This window comes from Homarus americanus, unplaced genomic scaffold, assembly GCF_018991925.1.
Source record: "Homarus americanus isolate GMGI-L3 unplaced genomic scaffold, GMGI_Hamer_2.0 scaffold58074, whole genome shotgun sequence".
NCBI lineage: Eukaryota > Metazoa > Arthropoda > Malacostraca > Decapoda > Nephropidae > Homarus > Homarus americanus.
The window spans coordinates 2,349,463-2,368,878 of record NW_024729094.1 but is presented as its reverse complement, the minus strand read 5'-3'; the positions used below and the strand labels follow the sequence as shown (position 1 = coordinate 2,368,878).

The 19,416-nt window shown below is 39.3% G+C and overlaps 2 protein-coding genes across 5 annotated transcripts in view; both read left to right on the top strand.

The window, feature by feature from the left end:
• The first annotated feature begins 2,135 nt into the window (after positions 1–2,135).
• LOC121866326 lies at positions 2,136–2,741 on the top strand. Its single transcript, XM_042365946.1, has one exon. The coding sequence runs from the start codon at positions 2,136–2,138 to the stop codon at positions 2,739–2,741; it is 606 nt and encodes a 201-aa protein (XP_042221880.1).
• Positions 2,742–3,515: 774 nt separating this feature from the next.
• Positions 3,516–19,416, top strand: part of LOC121866309 — a 96,519-nt gene continuing 80,618 nt past the window's right edge. For 3 of the 4 annotated variants that reach the window (XM_042365923.1, XM_042365925.1, XM_042365926.1), the window contains exons 1-3: positions 3,517–3,622; positions 7,657–7,745; positions 8,952–9,133. In XM_042365923.1, the coding sequence (XP_042221857.1) occupies positions 7,662–7,745; positions 8,952–9,133 (266 nt within the window). In that variant the 5' untranslated portion in view covers positions 3,517–3,622; positions 7,657–7,661. Of the gene's footprint in view, positions 3,623–7,656; positions 7,746–8,951; positions 9,134–19,416 lie in introns of all 4 variants that reach the window. The other variant, XM_042365924.1, reaches the window with a different exon arrangement.

The following is a 19,416-nucleotide window of genomic DNA, read 5'->3' as shown; positions in this document are numbered from 1 at the left end:
ATGATGATTTCGTGCCATAAATCACCACACAATGCTTGCGGTCATGTAGAAAGTCTTCTATCCACGCTAGGACATTTCCCCGAATTCCGTACCCTTCCAGTTTGATTTTCAGCCTTTCGTGGGGTACACTGTCGAAAGCCTTGGCAAAATCTAGGTAAATATTGTCGATATTACCACCCCGTTCCAGAATATGGGTCCAAATATCCAATGCCTTGAGCAATTGTGTTAAGCAGGAGCGCCCCGGCATAAAACCGTGTTGGCAACCTTTTACAAAGTTGTTTCGTATTAGATGTTCCATTGCGGCATCTCTGATAATACTCTCAAGTACTTTAGATAATATGCTGGTCAGGCTCACCGGTCTATAGTTGTTCGTGGAGTGTGACGATCGCTCTTCTTGAAGATAGGACTCACATAAGCCACTTTCCATTCACTGGAGACCATTTGTTCATCCAGGCATTTACAAAACAGGATCTTCAGGGGCTCTGTAATGGTAGACCCTGCTGCCGTATGGCATCACAAATATTGTGACCAAGTCCCAGGTTGCTGATCTGACTTTCTGCTTCATTTACACGCAATTGCAGGTCTCAATTGTTTCTCTTACTGTGACCACCTCAACATAGATATATTGTTTCTCATTATTGATTTGTTTTTGTTGTTTTGTTTTTTTTGGTTTATGGTTTATAATTTATTTTTTAAAATTTTATTAGTATTAATATTTTCTTTATTATAAGTGTTGTTTATTTTTATTAAATTTATTATTATTATTAAGGGTATTATTATTATTTTATATTTTTGCCCCTCCCCCCCCCCGACCTGTGCTCAGGTGGGCTAATGTCCGCAAAAACAAAACAAAAAAAACAGGACTGTTACAAGCGGAAACGAGAGCAAGAGAAGGTCAATACAGAGAACATGGAGAGGAGAGGATGTTGGACGTGTGGAGAAGATGGGCACTTCAAGATTAATTTCCCACAGAATTCCATGAGAGGGAAAGAAGAGCAGCCTACTAAGTCGGAGAAACTAGAGATGGCTGGTGCTGAGGGACAAAAACCAGCCTGTCTCACCAGAGCTCCGCTTTTGACAAAATGCAACCAAGCCATTGTAAGGAGTGTCCAGGTTGAAGGCGAGATCGATGGCGTAAGGTGTCCGTTGATGATCGACACAGCCTCGGAGCAGACTTTTGTGAGGCCGGACGTGGTTAGTCACCAACAACTCTCTGAGACGCCACAGCAGCTGCGCGGGATAACTGGACAATGCACAGTACTAAAAGGACCAGTGGATATTCAGCATCAAGCTAGGAGGGGAAGAAGAAACCCTACAGGTTTATGTAGTGGATATAACAGATCCTTGCATCCTGGGTCTGGACTACCTCCAACCTCGCAAGTTGGCTCGATGTAGTTGAAAATTAAAGGGAAGTGGGTACCGCTGGGGGCTGTGAAGCATGTCAGTGCTAAGGTTACAGCTAGGCGGTCAGTAGTTATTCCTCCAAGATCAGAGGTGAGGTTGCCGTGCAAGGGGAATGGTACCTTGCATATCCGTCTGGGTGTGGTGGTGCCTTGATTGTCAGTAGTGTTGTCGGAGAGAGGCACTTCCCAAGAAGCGTAGTCACCCTACAGTGGAGGAGGATCAAGCCGTTGCTGGGGAAGGCCTTGAGAGCTGCAGCTGGAAGACCAAGACCTGCGACCAGTGGTCGAAATGGATGAGCCAGAGCTCAGTGCGACCAGCATGGGAGACGATCTCTGGAGCAAGTCCTATGACTAAAAACTACTGGGCTCAGTGGGATGCTCTTGGGCTGAAGGATGGTCTGCTGCAGCTCCAGTGGGTGACTACAGATGGCTTCAACAGGTACTGACAGACAGTACTTCCCCGAAAGATAAGGTCAGAAATCCTGGGAGAGATGCACAACAAATCAGCCAGTGGACATCTGGGAGTGAAGAAGACCCTGAGTCACCTGCGGCAAAGGTTATACTGGGCATCCATGCGTCAGGATGTGGAAGAATGGCGCCGTTCCTGTGATGTCTGCTGCGTCGAGAAGGGACCAAAGCTACACACGCGTGCCCCACTGCAGTTTTACCAGGCAGGCGCACCAATGAAGAGGGTAGCAGTGGATATTGCGGGACCTCTGCCACTCACTGCAGATGGGAATCTGTGTGGCCATGGAATACTTCACTAAATGGCCAGAAGCATATGTCATCCCGAATCAGGAAGCCACGACTGTTGCCAGGGTGTTGGTTGACCAGTTCTTCTACCGGTTTGATGTGCCCCAAGAGTTGCACTCAGACCAGGGCAGAAACTTTGAGTCAGCTGTGTTTAGTGAGTGCGGTAAACTACTGACCACTCCACTTCGGCCACAGTCAGATGGAATGGTGGAAAAGTTTAATTGGACCGTGGGACAAGAACTGGCCAAGTACTGTGTTGAGGGACAGATAGAATGGAACCAGAAGCCACCTGCTCTGTTGATGGCATACTGGTCGGCTGCCCACGAGTATACACAGGCAAAATTGATGCTGGGTCACGAACTGCGGCTGCCAGTGGACCTGCTGACAGGAAGACCACTTGATGAACTACCTTTAGAAACCACCAGTTACGTTGAAGAGCCTCCAAGAGAGGTTGAACATCATCACGTTCGAGGAGCTCTGGAGTTCTCGGGTGAAGTGAAGCGCAACCAAGATGTCAAAGCAAGCCACGTCTATTACAAGGACCTGCATACCCCTCAGTCACCGAAGTTGCAGAGTCCACGGTAGTGGAACGCCTTTCGGATGTGACCTACCGGATCAGGGGAGGAAGGAAGGCTCAGCCAAAGGAAAAGTTGTTTGGACATACTTCCTAGCCCTCATTGGTCCTTGTTCACCTAGCAGTAATGTAGGTACCTGTTGTAAATCGAAAGTTGCGAATTCGTATTCAGAGAAAGTTGTCGGAGCTTCCATTAACTTGATGACATAAACCATTGACTCTTCAGGCTTCTACGCCCATGACTTCAGGTTTCTACGCCTTAACTCATGAGACATAAAGGCAAGCATGAAGTTAGCATGCTTCCCTGTTGGGCGCTGTAAACGCTTCTGCGCTTCACCTTACACAAGGATGTAGGGGGCGCCCCCCCCCCCACCCCCCCAAAAAATAGTAGTCCAAGCCAAGGAAGAACAATGATCCACAAATTATTTTTTACAGCAGCATGTGTAGAGAGAAAATGTTCTGTATGTATGCAATATATATATATATATATATATATATATATATATATATATATATATATATATATATATACATATAAATACATATAAATTTTACAAAATTCACTTAAATTGAGGAAATATACAGTATATTACCTGGTGACACTCCACCGCTCTTTTGTCTTGCCCGGTACCTTCTTCTCAGCCAAGATCAGAAAGTTTCTTAAAATCGATATATACCATTAGAAATATTATTTCTTGATCAATATATCTTAGAAATATTTCAGAATCCGCATAAATATAATATATATGTATTGTTTTTATGTCATGGCGGAGGGAGCTTGTGCTAATAATCTCAGAATTCCCGGAATATTTCACACCAGTTGTTTACTCCTGCAGATGTAAACAACCTGTGTCAAGTTATCACTGAACTCACTTTATTACACGGAAGAAAGGTAAGATATTCATATTAACTGATCCATTAAATATACTTATTAAGATGTAGAGGTAGTCCAAGTTAATTTTGACCTTTTACATAAGATTTGTGAAGGAAAAGAAAATTATGGATACAGTTGAGATATATGGAGGCGGCTACTCCAGTCACTGATGAAGGTGTTAGAGTCTGTGTTTATATGGTTTTTTTTTTGGGGGGGGGATTTTTGTAAGTGTTTTTAAGTTTCCAACACTTACTTATATATTGAATCATATAGGGAGAAATAAATAACGGCAAATTAGCATTATCAGTCCAACTGTTCGACCATAAAAATTTTTTTCCTTCAATGGTATTTGGTGTGATTTATTCGAATTTGACCCTCATAGACCCTCATTTCCGTCAGAAATGAGTCGTTTTGGAGTTATGATAATTATTTATGGCTTCATAGCCGCTAATTTTTCATAGAAAACGAATTTTAAAAATGCTGCAATTTCAGTGTTTTATAGTAGACACTGTTGTAGTTAAGGCAAATGTGTTAAAATTTGTTTATTTAAAAGTTCAAATTAAGTTAACCTAATCTAACCTAACCTTAACCTAACTTAACTTTTGTAAATTTTTACGAAACCATTATCACTAGAAGTTGTTTGTTGATTTTCTATATTTTTGCTATACTTATTGCTTTGATGATTTTAAGTATATTAAAAGAAACGACAACTTTCTAGTATAATTTTAAATATTTTATTTTTTATTTTTTTTATTTACTCTATCCTGCTTCACAATTCTCCTCCCGGCGTCATTTTTGTTGTTTATCTCACTGAATCCGTCTTCAAGAGACTTTTCCTAAATGATGGTGAACACTTGCACGTATTCCTCCTCGCCATTGCTGATGTATGTATATCAACCTAAATATTAAGATAAGTTGTTTAACACGTAAATTAACACGATAATGCATAGAACCTAATAAAACCTGACCTAACCTACCAAACTTATGGGTATGTTAGGTCAGGTTCTATTAGGTTCTATGTATTGAAGTTTCCATTTCTGTGTTTAATGTCATGCTTATAGTGTTTCCAAAAGAATTGAACCAAATCGCACATTTCCTTCTGGTGATAACGGTTTCGTAAGTCTTACCCTAACTTTATCCTAACTAAACCTTAAACTAAACTAAACCTAACCTAACCTTAAACTAAACTAAACCTAACTAAACTAAACCTAACCTAACCTTAAACTAAACTAAACTAAACTAAACCAAATCTAGCATAATTTAACACTTGCCATGGGCGAACTTACTGTTACTGAAATGTGGGGGAAGTGTCTGTGAAGTCCTCCATATTAACCGGAGTTATCACCCCCCTCCCCCCTCCATAGAACCTGACCTAACCTAACCAACCAAAGAAACCTACCTAACCTTACCTAACTTCCTAGCTGTCCCCACCATATTAAACAGGAAGTACCTCTTTTGATATCTGGGACCAATAAAAGTAACTTTGTTGAAGCATCATGGGGTAATTTTTCTTTTTTTTTGTGGATGTGAGAGTATGCTCAAACTGAGCGGGTCAGTCGTGAACAAACAGAATTGGTATCAAGTTTATGGATCCCTCCTCATCTGAGCATCGAAAAAAACACCATCACATACTAAACATTGTAACATGAATAAAGTAAGCTTTTTATTGTTTCAGGATTTGTAAATGTTAACTAAGCTTTTGAAAAGGTTGTACTGTACTTTGTTTTTTTATTATTTTACCCAACATTTTCCCTCTACTTCTATGCCCTGTCCACTTTGAATACGTAATATTATTGGTAATTTTATTGGTTAAATTACTCTAAAAATATAAATCTCGAACGGAAATGCCATAATATAAAATATTTTTCTTTTGTTCTCTTTTTCCCTAGGCCAACACATTATTCATTTTGATGTTTATATTTTTACTATATTTTCATCAATAAGTTCTGATATAATAATAATTTTGATGAAAATTGCTTCGTTTGGTAGATAATTAGGTGACCAGGCGCGCACTACTTTGTCTTTCTCGGTGTGATGCTGTGGTATACAGCCAATCCGGCAGTCGCCAGTGTTTGTTTATGAGCCACACGGATCAGGTGGTTGCTCTCATGTCCACAAGAAATATAAAGTTACACTCTTCCTCCTGAAAGTTGTTGAGCCCTTCACCTCCCACTTGATGGGCAAGCTGGACGATGAACTGCACATCCTGGTCGACTGTGAGGAAGCCAGCAAAGTCGTTCCACCACCTCTGGCTACAAAGCCCTCCAGCAGGAGTTAACACAGAGGGCTGTTAGGTCATCGTGGCACTGCTTGATAGAGGAGATGCAATCTGCGATGTAGAACTTCTTCAACATTTCCCGCACTGACTCGGCACCATCCCGCGTGTCGTCGTCCAAGGCCTGGTGTATCCTGCTGAAGGTGCGGATCATGTACTTGGCCTTGAAGACAGCGATGACTCCCTGGTCGAGTGGTTGGAGCAATGATGTATTCTTGGGCATAAAGATCACCTCAACGTTTTTGTTGGCAACCTTGATGGCCTCGAGGTGGCCAGGGCAGTTGTCGATCACAAGAAGGACCTTAAACTCCAGGCCTTTCTCCTGCAGGTAATCCTTGACCTCCCTCATAAAACAATTGTGAAACTAGTCGGTGAACAACACTGCCGTCATCCAGGCTTTCTTGTTGTGGCGGTAGAAAACCGGGAGGAGATGCACGTCTTTGTTCTTGAGTGCACGTGGACGCTTTTCACGGTGCAGCAGCATGGGCTTGATCATGTGTCCTACAGCATTTCCACATAGCTGGAGAGAGACATGATCTTTGGCCATCTTGAAGCCCAGTGCACTCCTTTCTTCCCTGGCATCATCTTCCACCACAAACCAGTCTTGTCAGCGTTGAAAACCTGCTCCAGCTTGTAGCCCTTCTCCCGTATAATCTCGGCAAAGATTGCAGGATACTCCCTTGCTGCTACATCATCCGCCGAAGCTGACTCACCAGTGATCCTCAAATTCTATAGGTTGCAGTGCTTATTCAAGTTCTCAAACCATTCCTTACTGACATTAAAACCTTTCTTTATGGTATCACCAAAATCACCAGCACTAGCACCACCTTCCTCAGCATGGAATCAGTCATACAAGACCTTGGCTTTGTCATAGATAAACTTCTGGCTGAGAGGGATGTGGCGGCAGTTAAAGTCATCAATCTAGATGTTAAGGACTTTCTCCATCTTCACCATAGCTGCATCCCTCACATTAGTGGCTACCTTGGCAGAAGAGGGAGCACTTAGGGCAATGGCATTACAAATCTTCCTCTCTTTCTTCTTGATGCAGTGGACTGTTGATTCATTGATGCCATACATCCAGCCACATGTGGCAAAGCTTTGGCCACTCCTAAGTTTATCCAGCTGTTGTATCTTCTCCACAAGGGTCATGACCTTCTTTTCTCTCTTCACTTGTTTGGGCACCTTCCCATGGCTGGATGAAGGTTGTTGAGGGCATTTGGGAGTCATCACAAGTACGAGGAGCACAGTTGTTAAGAGAGCAGAGTACTACGCTCACGAAACGGATAACTGTTTATCCCAGACTGAGGAGGAGTGTGTGTGTTTCCCAGCCTCCTGAGACAACAGTTAAACCTTGTTGGATGCCACAAAATTCGTGCGATCCCGGTCCAGGCCGTGAGCATGCCACCACCTTTAAGAGTACCCGCATACATTCTTGGGTAAATCCAGAGTGTCATAAGCGAATAATCGAAGGCCACAAATTAAAAGCCTAGCTAATTTTAAGGGCATGCTGTAATAGGCTATTAGAGATGGCCAGGTCAACCAACTACTGTACCCAACAAAAATCTCAATAGAAGATAACTAACCTACCAAATTTCACCAAACCTAAATTAATGCACTTCCATCCTGTGTAACAATACAACCCTATCATAAATCCAGGTATCCTGTACAGTAGTGTACTGTACCATACCTGAACTCAGATTTAGCTTGATGTTGATTTTGTATTAACTTTGCCCAAAATTATAGTTTGATAGAATGTTATTGAAAGTTGGTATTTCAGGTTTCATGATGCCAGTTCAGACAGATGGTCCAGAAGATTATAAAGCCAAATATAAGACTCTGAAGAGGAAGCTAAAACTTCTTATTTATGTGAGTAATGTCATTGTGCTTACTTGGACCATGTTGCTATTGCCTGTGTCATATTGTCTCCTTTTTACTGATAGTATTTAAAACAAAATTGTTTGGCAAAGACTCAGTCTCATTTGTATTTACTGCAATGTTGTTTCTTTTGGAAAGATTTACACTATACTGTATACTTCAGGCATTTATCATTCCATATTTTGCAGGTAAATGTCAACAAGTTACCCAATTACAGTGACCCCTCGTTTAACGAACTCAATCCGTTCCAGAAGGTCGTTCGTTAACCGAAAAGTTCGTTAACCGAAACCATTGTTTCAATGGGTTTTTGGGTAATTGGTTCCAGCTCTCCGAAAATTTCCTGAATTCAACAAAAATGGTAGAAAAGTTCACTTACTTTGAGGTGTGTATGTAGAAGGCTCCTGGATAATGATGATGATGATGGGAATTAGAATGGTGGTGGACGAGAAGGGAGAAGAGAAGGCATTGGGGTGGAAGAGGTCACCCCATGGCACCATTTCACCCATAAAATTTTAGTTCTCTTGGTGTAATTCAAGATTATTTTCTTTAAATCAACACTGCACTGCTTTATGTATTGTCAATATGTAAAATAAATTTCAAAATGACCAATAATTTGCTTGGAAACACAGAAAAAAGGCATTTAGTTGAAGAGAGTCTAAAGCAAGATGTTACCTCCAATGAAAACAGAGAGAGACTAATGCCTGTTTGCTGTGTTAAGAGGCGGGATGCCGCGCATTAAACTAGTCACTTTACCTTCAATTGTGTTCAATAATTGTTAAAATTACTAAAAAATTGAATATTAAACTTTTAAAATTATTGAATAGTATAAACTTCTTGGTATTTACTAAAACAGTAAGGAATTTAAGCCCTACAACCGATTAATGTATTGGCTGACTGATACTAAAGCTGGTTGCCCGGTCAGTGCAAGCGAAAACATGTTGAGGTCGGTTCGTAAGAAATTCGTTAACCGAATTTTTGTTCGTTAACCGAATTGAAGATCCTTATGGAAGGCAGTTCGTTAACCGAGGCGTTCGTTAAACGAGGGGTCACTGTATTCTCAATTAGCTGCAAGTGTGTTTGTTTTACATTAACCCCTTCACCATGGGAAAGCCATTTTATTAAATTTTATTTGACTATCGCCAAACAATTTTATTCAGCTGAGAGAGGATCCTGTACACAAATGCTTACTTTTCACAGGAAAATGAGTGCTTCCAAGAGGAACTGCGAAAAGCCCAGAGAGCACTGTTGCGTGTCAGACGAGACAAATCTTTCCTCCTTGACCGCCTCCTGCAGTACCAGCGCGGCCCAGACTCTTCCTCTGACTCAGAACAAACAGAAGAATCTGACACAGAAAATGATTCCAAGATTGAGGCAAAGAGGTGAGTTAAACACAAACCCTTTTTTCAGTTTCTCAGTTTTAAATGCAGTCATTTTTTATTAGAGTTTTATATGCAGAATTGTTTTTTTATGTAAGAGCCATAAATTACTATATTTTAGGATATGCAATAAACAGGAACCTAAAGATCAGTACCTGTAGGAATAAAGTTTTATCATATGTAGGTTAGCCTCTTATTTACAATGAGTGATATCTTCTGTTTACCTGTTACAATCACTGATGAATATCCATTAAGGTCAGTCTTCAAGGTTCCATAGAAGTATCATAAATAAGTGGTCTTTTCTCCATTTATTAAGAAAATAAACAAATAGTTATGATATCACCATATTTAACAATTGGAGCTGTGGGCTTTAATTAAAAGATGACGCTCATGTGTATCAAGCTCCATGAGCCTCACATGAGTCGTCAGCTAGAGAGTGGTGTGTGGACTGACTGTAGAATCAAGTCACAGGCCAGGAGTTCGGTCCTTACTGTTTACATAGCCAGGGCAGAAGACTATAGGTCAGATGTCATCTGTTAAACAAGAAGATTAATTACCATCATCCCTCGCTAAGTATTAGAGAAAATGAGAGACACTTGCTCATAGTTTAATTACTGTGGGTGTGGTAATTATATATACAGTATATACATAATGTATGTAGTCCATATTCATATAAGTATTACTGTCTCTTAGACAGGGGCTAATACATGAGGTTTGGTTACTTGCGAAAAAACTCGTCCGTGGTCGAAATGATGTAGATCAGGATCATTATAACAAGGGATTCAATAGGATAGGTTCCTGGCCTTCGGACACCCATATGTATCACCGAAAAAAAATATCCTAATATACCACTAACACTACAACACAATTAAACAACATTCACCATTTCATGAAGAAAAACATAAGAATGGAGGAAACTGCAGTGGGCCTATTGGCCCATACTGGGCAGTCCCATTTGCACCCAACCCCTATTGCTCATATATACATCCAACCTATATTTTAAGCTATCCAGAGTGTTCAAGTTAATGACAATGTTTGGTAACTTGTTCCACTCATCCACTACTCAATTTCCAAACCAATGTTTACCTATCTCATGCCATAATCTAAATTTGTCTTATTTAAAACCATTGCTACGAGTTCGTTCCTGAATGGATAGTATACTTACCTTTGTTATATCACCTTTGTTTCACCCTGACTTCCATTTATACACCTCAGCCATATCGCCCCTCACTCTACGTCTCTCGAGGAGTGCAAATTCAGATGCTTTACTCTGTCTTAATACTCAAGGTTCCTAAGACCCAGGATTAGTCTTGTCATCCTCCTCTGTATGATTTCTAGGGATTCGATATCCATTCCGTAGTACAGTGACAAAAACTGAAATGCATAATCCAAGTGAGGTCTCACAAGTGCAAGATATAGTTTTAGGATAACCTATCTAGTATTACAACTGACACTCCTTTGTATGAACCCAAGTACATTGTTAGCCTTGTTTCGAGCAAATATGCTTTGTTTTCTTGGTTTAAGATTCCTACTTATTATTATCCCTAAAGTTTTCTCACTGTCTGATTCTCTATATCAACGTTGTTCATCTGATATTTGGTTTCTCTGTTTACATCTCTTAGGCTAAATACTTTACATTTGTCCACATTAAATTTCCTCTGTCATTTTTCAGACCATGCAAAAGTTTTTTTTAGATCTTCCTGTAGTTTTGCGGAATCCTCGTCAGATTTAATTATCCGCCCTATTTTAGTGTCGTCAGCAAATTTACTTATGTTGCTGTCTGCGCCTATATCTATGTCGTTTATGTATATAATAAATAGTAATGGCCGAAGTACTGAGCATTAGGGTACTCCACTAGTGATATTACCCCAATCAGATTTAGTACTGTACGTATCATTAATGCCGACTCTGTTTCCTGTTGTGTAACCATGCCCTAATCTATTTTAGAATGTCTCCTCCAATTCTATGAACCTTAACTTTACATATTTGTCTTTCATGGGGGGATCCTGTCGAAGGCCTTGCCAAAGTTGAGGGAAACCATATCATAATTGTGTCCATCATCCACTGATTGAAACCAGTTGAAAAGAATAATAGATTTGTCAGACATGAACACCCACTTGTGAAGCCTTGCTGGGAGTCGTTGATCAATTTGTGTTTCTCGAGGTGATTTCGAATTGAGTTTGAAATCATTGCATCCAACAATTTACCTACACTTGATGTTAAATTAATTGGACGGTAGTTTGAGGATAGTGATCTACTGTAACTCCCCTCTTGAAAATTAGTATCACATTTGCTATCTTCCAGTATTCTGGTATTGCATCGGTTATTAATGACAAGTTAAACTAGTTTGCTAAGGGCATACTAAGTTTCTCCTTACATTCCTTTAATATTCTGGCAAATATTTCGGAACCTGGCGACTTATTAGATTTTAATTTATCTATTTTGTTTCCTAACATCATTACTGATCTCTACTATCTCGCTTAATTTATTTTCTTCACTATCTCTGTAGATAGTCTGTGCCTTGAATATCATGTTTAAATTTTTGTTTGTGAAAACTGTTGAAAAATCTGTTCGGATTATTGCTCATTTCTCTGTCGTTATGAGTTAGTTAGCCGGTATCTGTCTGTATTGGTCCAATCTTGTCTCAAGTTTTAGTTTGACTGTTAGACTTCGCCTCCCTTGCTACCTTTAGCTCATTATTCCTCTTTCCTTTTCTTATCTCTGTCTTAACCCTACTGGACAATAATTTATAATAATCTCGGAGGTAAACGTCACGATGATTTATTCTCCTACCTATCGCCTTTCTTTGTCCAATAATATTCTTTGAATAATTATTTTTCCTTTTGGGGTCATTGTTACAGTTAACCCTCACTTTACGCGGTTAATGTAACCCGGAGGGCCCCGCATAAAGTGAGAAACGCGTAAAGTGAATAACATAACATATGGGATTAATTGAAATGGAGTCCGGGCCGATCCCCAAACTCCACTTTTTGACGACACACAACTATGTTGTAGTAAAAATATTATCTTAACTTTATGATGGTATGCACACACAATTAATAATTAAGAGAAATATCAATAATATTAGGTTTTTTAACACTTACATTAGTAGAAAAAATGGCTGGGCACACGGGGATGGGCGGTTGGTTCCGAGGCAGAGGGCAGATTATTGGCCCTCACCTGTGTCACTTGTATCAATTGTATCACTATCCACCACAGAGGCTTGCAGGGCCTCTTTGTCAAACTCCCCAAAGTCCATATAAGTCCATATCCTCACCATAATTATCACTATCACTGACTTGGGCCGGCTGTGGTGGGTGGCGGGTGAAGAACTGGTAATGTTTTGATGACTGGGCGACCTTGTGCGCACCATGTTCGCGCAGCTTACACAACATGGTGGATGGCGGGAGGTTTGGATCCAAAAATGGCGCGGCTCGCCAGCCGCTCTCCGCGTAAAGGGGTACACGCACCGCGGAATGTGAGCATCCTGGGTTCCGGCAGGGCACCGCGTAAACGTGGAAACGCGGAATGCGGGACCACGTAAAGTGAGGGTTAACTGTATTTGATTTGAGTTTTCTGTGTGGTATATTCTGCCTTTGTGCATTAAGTAACTCAATATTTAAATTGTTATGGAACTTGTCAATCTCATATCTTGTGGTCATATTTTGTGAGGATATTGTTGTCAGGACACCAGGTGAAATGAGGTCACCTTCTGTGTGTACATTGTGTGAGGTCACGTTATTTACCATCTCCCGTGAGGTCTTGTAATTCACCCCCAAACGTAATACCCCTTCTCTCAGCTGCCTTTTCAGCCTATCAAAATTTGCCCTTCTGAAATCTGAGACTTTAATGGAAGTTTCCTTGCGACTGACATTAAGTTCTACTTTAAATCTCACTTCTTTGTGATCGCTGTTAGTTAGTTCGTTCCCTACATTGACACTACTAATGAGGTTTTCACTGTTTGACAGAACTACAGCGAATCTAGTATAATATTATCCTGGGTGGATGCAGCTATATGTTAACTTAAGAAACAGTCCTGAACTGTTTCAAAAAATTACTCTGATTCTGAGTTTCCTGTAAGGTCAGTCCAATCTGTTTGACCAAGTTAACCCTTAAACCCCGGGTTAGGGTGCTGCTGGCAGTACACTCCTCGCGGGATAAATCAAGACAAAATCACCCTTTCCAATAATAATAATAAAAAAAAAATTGGCGGGAATAGGCGGACGTTCTGGAACGTCACCCGGGGCCTAAGGGTTAACGTCGCCTACTATACAGACTTTGCTATGTCTGGATGCCCTGCACATTTCATCCCAGATAAGTTGCTCATTATCCCTATGAAGATAAACTCCATTACCCAGAATCCCTCTTAAATGGAACTCTCCGATAGCTGGAATTTAAATTTTCTTTTAATTTTCTGTAAAATTCCGGGTTTGGGAACAATTTTCCAAGGGGTGCATTTTCTGGGAGATTCAAAGAAATTTTTCCCAGTACCCAGATAATTACAGTTAATTCTGGGTATGTGGGATTTTTTCTTCCCTTTTTGAGAGATGAAATTCAGGCACATTTTCAGGAAATTCTGAGAACAATTTTCTGGTACCAGAAAATTTCGGAAAATTCCAGGAATGGGGGATGTTTTCCGGCCTTGAGAGATGATGTAATGCGCAATTTCTGGACCTTCCGAGAAAATTTTCTGTACCATTTGTTCCGGCTATCGGAAATAACCCTATATTAATCCTAATATTGCTTTTATCCTACCATCGGTTAATTTTATCCAGATTGTTTCTGTATTGAGTTCAGTTTTTATTTCCTTATTGATTTACACTTAAAATTATCCCTGGCATAGATTACTACCCCGCCTCCTTTCCTAATCTTCCTGTCAGTGTGCAATAATTTGTATCATTTACAGTAGTTTGGTATTTGGCAGGTAACTCATGTGAGTCAAGTTTATCCATGTTTCGTTGAATGCTATATACAAACGCCCTGATTTCATCCATTTTATTTCTCATGCTTCTACTGTTTGCGTAGTGGACATTTAAGTTAGTAGAAATCTGAATACTCTCTCTGTCACGTTTAGGTTTTAACTCTCTGCCTAATTTGGCTTTATCATCATTCCTAGCACGATTTCTCTGTGACCTTTTGTTTTGTTTACCTGTGCCCACTGCAGTCTCCTCAACCCCTGTGCGTACTTGTTCCCCCAAGCAGTTTAAAGACTTTGACAGCTTTTGAAGAAGTCTAGACATCATCACATGTCCCTTTAAGGCTAATGGGACTCTTTAACACTCTTAGGGTTTTCATACATAAATTTGCTTATGATCTAAATTATCACTTTAGGGGTTTCATATGCAAATTTGTGTAAGAACTAAAAAAAATTTTTTTTCTTTTTATGTTTGCATATACTTGTACAGCACATGCTAGATACACAAGACACACATTTGGCAGTGTCTATGTGATCTGGCACCTACAGTATGTAGACTGCCTCCAAGGTTATGTGACTGACCGCACCAGTCGTCCTGTGTGGTTCAACAGCACAGGACCTAACTTTGACCCACATTTCCCACCATTCACTCATGGCTTATGCTAATTTCTCATTTTCAGGAAGTCCTCTCTTAACGTCGTGGTTACGTTTTTGTAAAAGACAACGTTACCGGAATCAATTTTCCCCTTAGGAAATAGATCAAATATGCTAGTTACGTTCCCCAGCCTCCCTTTGCCCCCATAAAATACATTTCATATACATATAAATACGTTACATTACATGCCACATGCTCCCCAAAGCCAATTCTCCCTCATGTCGGCCATCTTTGTGTTGGCTGGTCGCGTGCCAGGAGGCTGAGTGACCCTCATTGACACTGGTTTGCACTGTTAACACTCATCCTTAGCATCCCTGTGTGATTAAATGAAACTATTATTTTACTTTTAACCATTTATCTTATGTACTGTACTATAGGACTAGGCGTGTGTCTTTTCTGGGCACCTGAAACGGCACAGTCTTTTTTCATCAAACTTGGTGGAAAAATCGCAAAAAATTCGTAGAGTGGAACAAACCTGGTCCCATGTCGATGGTTTCTTTAGGAAAGCTTTAATTAACCATTTTATTTACGCTGGCAAAAGATGTCACTGTACGCTGTCAGCCGGCCGGACAATTGCAGTTATTGTACGGCTCCCTCCTCCTTCCCCCACTTTTTCTCTTAGCCTACTTTTTTTTTTAATGTTGTTTGGATTAGTAAAGGAAGGAAGATGAGTAAATAGAAGAATAAAGAAGGGGAAACAGAAAATAGTTAGAGATAACAGGTGGGGGGGAGCTGAGTTTCATCATGCGTCTGGACTCTGGATGCGCAGTTTCAACGTTACCAGACGACCTTACAGCTACAGTGTATACTTATTCCTGTAGGTGACTGTACATGGAAATGGAGAAGAGATAAAAAGATAATACCAGGAATGCATGGAGAAGATGACTACAATAGACACAGGGTGAATATAGACAGTGAAACAGAGAGGAGGTTGACAAAAATAGACAGATTCATCCATGCACAAATAGACAATATGGCAACTAACATGACAGACAGACAGCTGACTGACTGGTTCACATTAGACAAACAGGCAGACACACGCCAACAACGGATAAGACAGACAGATTTAACGACACAAAGAGTACAGACGGGCTTACATTCAAACACCACGCAGACGAACAGACAGTTGGGATGGCAATAGACAGGACAGATAGACTTGAGACAGATTATAAGGCATTTATAAACAAGAATAACACCAAATTGACCATAGCTGCGTCAGTGAGGGTAGGAGGTCTTACATCCACCAGCGTAAATAATAAGACGCATTGAAAACTAACACCCTCGCGCGGAAAGAACATCGATGGGCGGTCAGTCATGTGAGATGGGCCTAAAACTGACTATGATGACTGAAGCAGATGGTGACTAATCTAACCAGAATCGAGGTCACTTTTCTTCATAAGATAATTTATCTCGGAATGATCATCGGTGATTCATAATAATTTTTTTTTTATGATTTTAACCTCTCCTTATGGCGAATATTTCTTTAACTCATTATTCTAACCTTTATTCTATTCCTTCTTATATTATATTAGATACTGTAAGTATCACGACCACGACCATGATTATAACAACCACGACCATGATTATAACAACCACAGCCATGATTATAACAACCAGGACCATGATTATAACATCCACGACCATGATTATAACAACCACGACCATGATTATAACAACCACGCCCATGATTATAACAACCACGACTATGATTATAACAACCACGACCATGATTATAACAACCACAACCATGATTATAACAACCACGACCATGATTATAACAACCACGACCATGATCATAACAACCACGACCATGATTATAACAACCCCGACCATGATTATAACAACACGACCATGATTGTAACAGCTACGACTATGATTATAATAACCATTTGCCATGATCATAATAACCACGACCATGATTATAACAATCACGACCATGATTATAGCATCTACGACCATGATTATAACAACCCCGACCATAATCATAACCACGACCATGATTATAACAACCACGACCATGATTATAACAACCACGACTATGATCATAACAACCACGACCATGATTATAACAACCACGACCATGATTATAACAACCACGACCATGAATAACAACCACGACCATTATAACAACCACCAACCATGATTATAACAACCACCAATCATGATTATAACAACCACTACCATGATTATAACAAACAACGCACCATGATTATAACAACCACCTACCATGATTATAACAACCACTAACTATGATCATAACAACCATGATTATAACAACCACGACATTATAACAACCACCCACTGATTAAATAAACTACGACTATGATTATAACAACAACAACCATGATTATAACAACCACAACCATGAATATAACAACCACAACCATTATAACAACCACGCACATGATTATAACAACTACGACCATGATTATAATAACAACAACCATGATTATAACAACCACAACCATGAATATAACAACTAATACCATGATTATAACAACCACGACCATGAATAACAACCACGACCATTATAACAACCAATACCATGATTATAAATAAACTACCACCATGATTATAACAACCACAACCATGAATATAACAACCATTACCATGATTATAACAACCATTACCCTCATGATTATAACAACCACGCACCATGATTATAACAACCACGACCATGATTATAACAACCACAACCATGAATATATAACAACTACTAACTATGATTATAACAACCACGACTATGAATAACAACCACCTACCATTATAACAACCACACCATGATTATAACAACAACGCACTATGATTATAACAACCACTAACTATGATTATAACAAACAATGACCATGATTATAACAAACTTACCCACTATGATCATAACAACTATGACCATGATTATAACAACCACGACCATTATAACAACCACGACCATGATTATAACAACTACGACCATGATTATAACAACAACAACCATGATTATAACAACCACAACCATGAATATAACAACCAACACTCATTATAACAACCACAACCATGATTATAAATACCAATGCATCATGATTATAACAACAACAACCATGATTATAACAACCACAACCATGAATATAACAACCACGACCATGATTATAACAACCACGACCATGAATAACAACACACGACCATTATAACAACCACCATGATTATAACAACCACGACCATGATTATAACAACCAATGACTATGATTATAACAACCACGACCATGATTATAACAACCACGACCATGATTATAACAACCACGACTATGATCATAACAACTATGACCATGATTATAACAACCACTAATATTATAACAACCACGCACCATGATTATAACAACTACGCACCATGATTATAACAACAACAACCATGATTATAACAACCACAACCATGAATATAACAACCACGACCATTATAACAACTAATGACCATGATTATAACAACTACTCACTCATGATTATAACAACAACAACCATGATTATAACAACCACAACCATGAATATAACAACCACGACCATGATTATAACAACTATGACCATGATTATAACAACCATGACCATGATTATAACAACCACGACCATTATAACAACCACAACCATGATTATAAACAACCACAACCATGAATATAACAGCCACTAACTATGATTATAACAACCACGACCATGATTATAAACAACCACAGCCATGATTATAACAACCAATACTATGATTATAACAACCACTACGATTATAACAACCACGACTCGGATTATAACAACCACGACTATGATTATAACAACCACGACCATGATTATAACAACCACCACCATGATTATAACAACCACCGACCACTATAACAACCACAACCATGATACAACCACAACCATGATTATAACAACCCACGACCATTATAACAACCAATGCACCATGATTATAACAACTATGACCATGATTATAACAACCATGACCGATTATAACAACTACCACCATTATAACAACCACAACCATGATTATAACAACCACAACCATGATTATAACAGCCATAACTATGATTATAACAACCACGACCATGATTATAACAACCACAGCCATGATTATAACAACCACAACCATGATTATAACAACCACAACCATGATTATAACAACTATGACCATGTTTATAAAAAACACCATGATTATAACAACCACCACCATGATTATAACAACCACGCACCATGATTATAACAACTATGACCATGATTATAACAACTATGACCATGATTATAACAACCACGCACTATGATCATAACAACCACAACCATGATTATAACAACCACAACCATGAATATAACAGCCATGACTATGATTATAACAACCACCGACCATGATTATAACAACCACAGCCATGATTATAACAACCACTAATCATGATTATAACAACTACCACTATGATTATAACAACTATGACCATGATTATAAACAACTACCATACGATTATAACAACCACCAATTACGATTATAACAACCACGCACCATGATTATAACAACTATGACCATGATTATAACAACTACTGACCATGATTATAACAACCACGACTATGATCATAACAACCACTTAATTACGATTATAACAACCACGCACCATGATTATAACAACCACTAATTATGATTATAACAACTATGACCATGATTATAACAACCAATTCACTCATTATAACAACCACAACCATGATTATAACAAC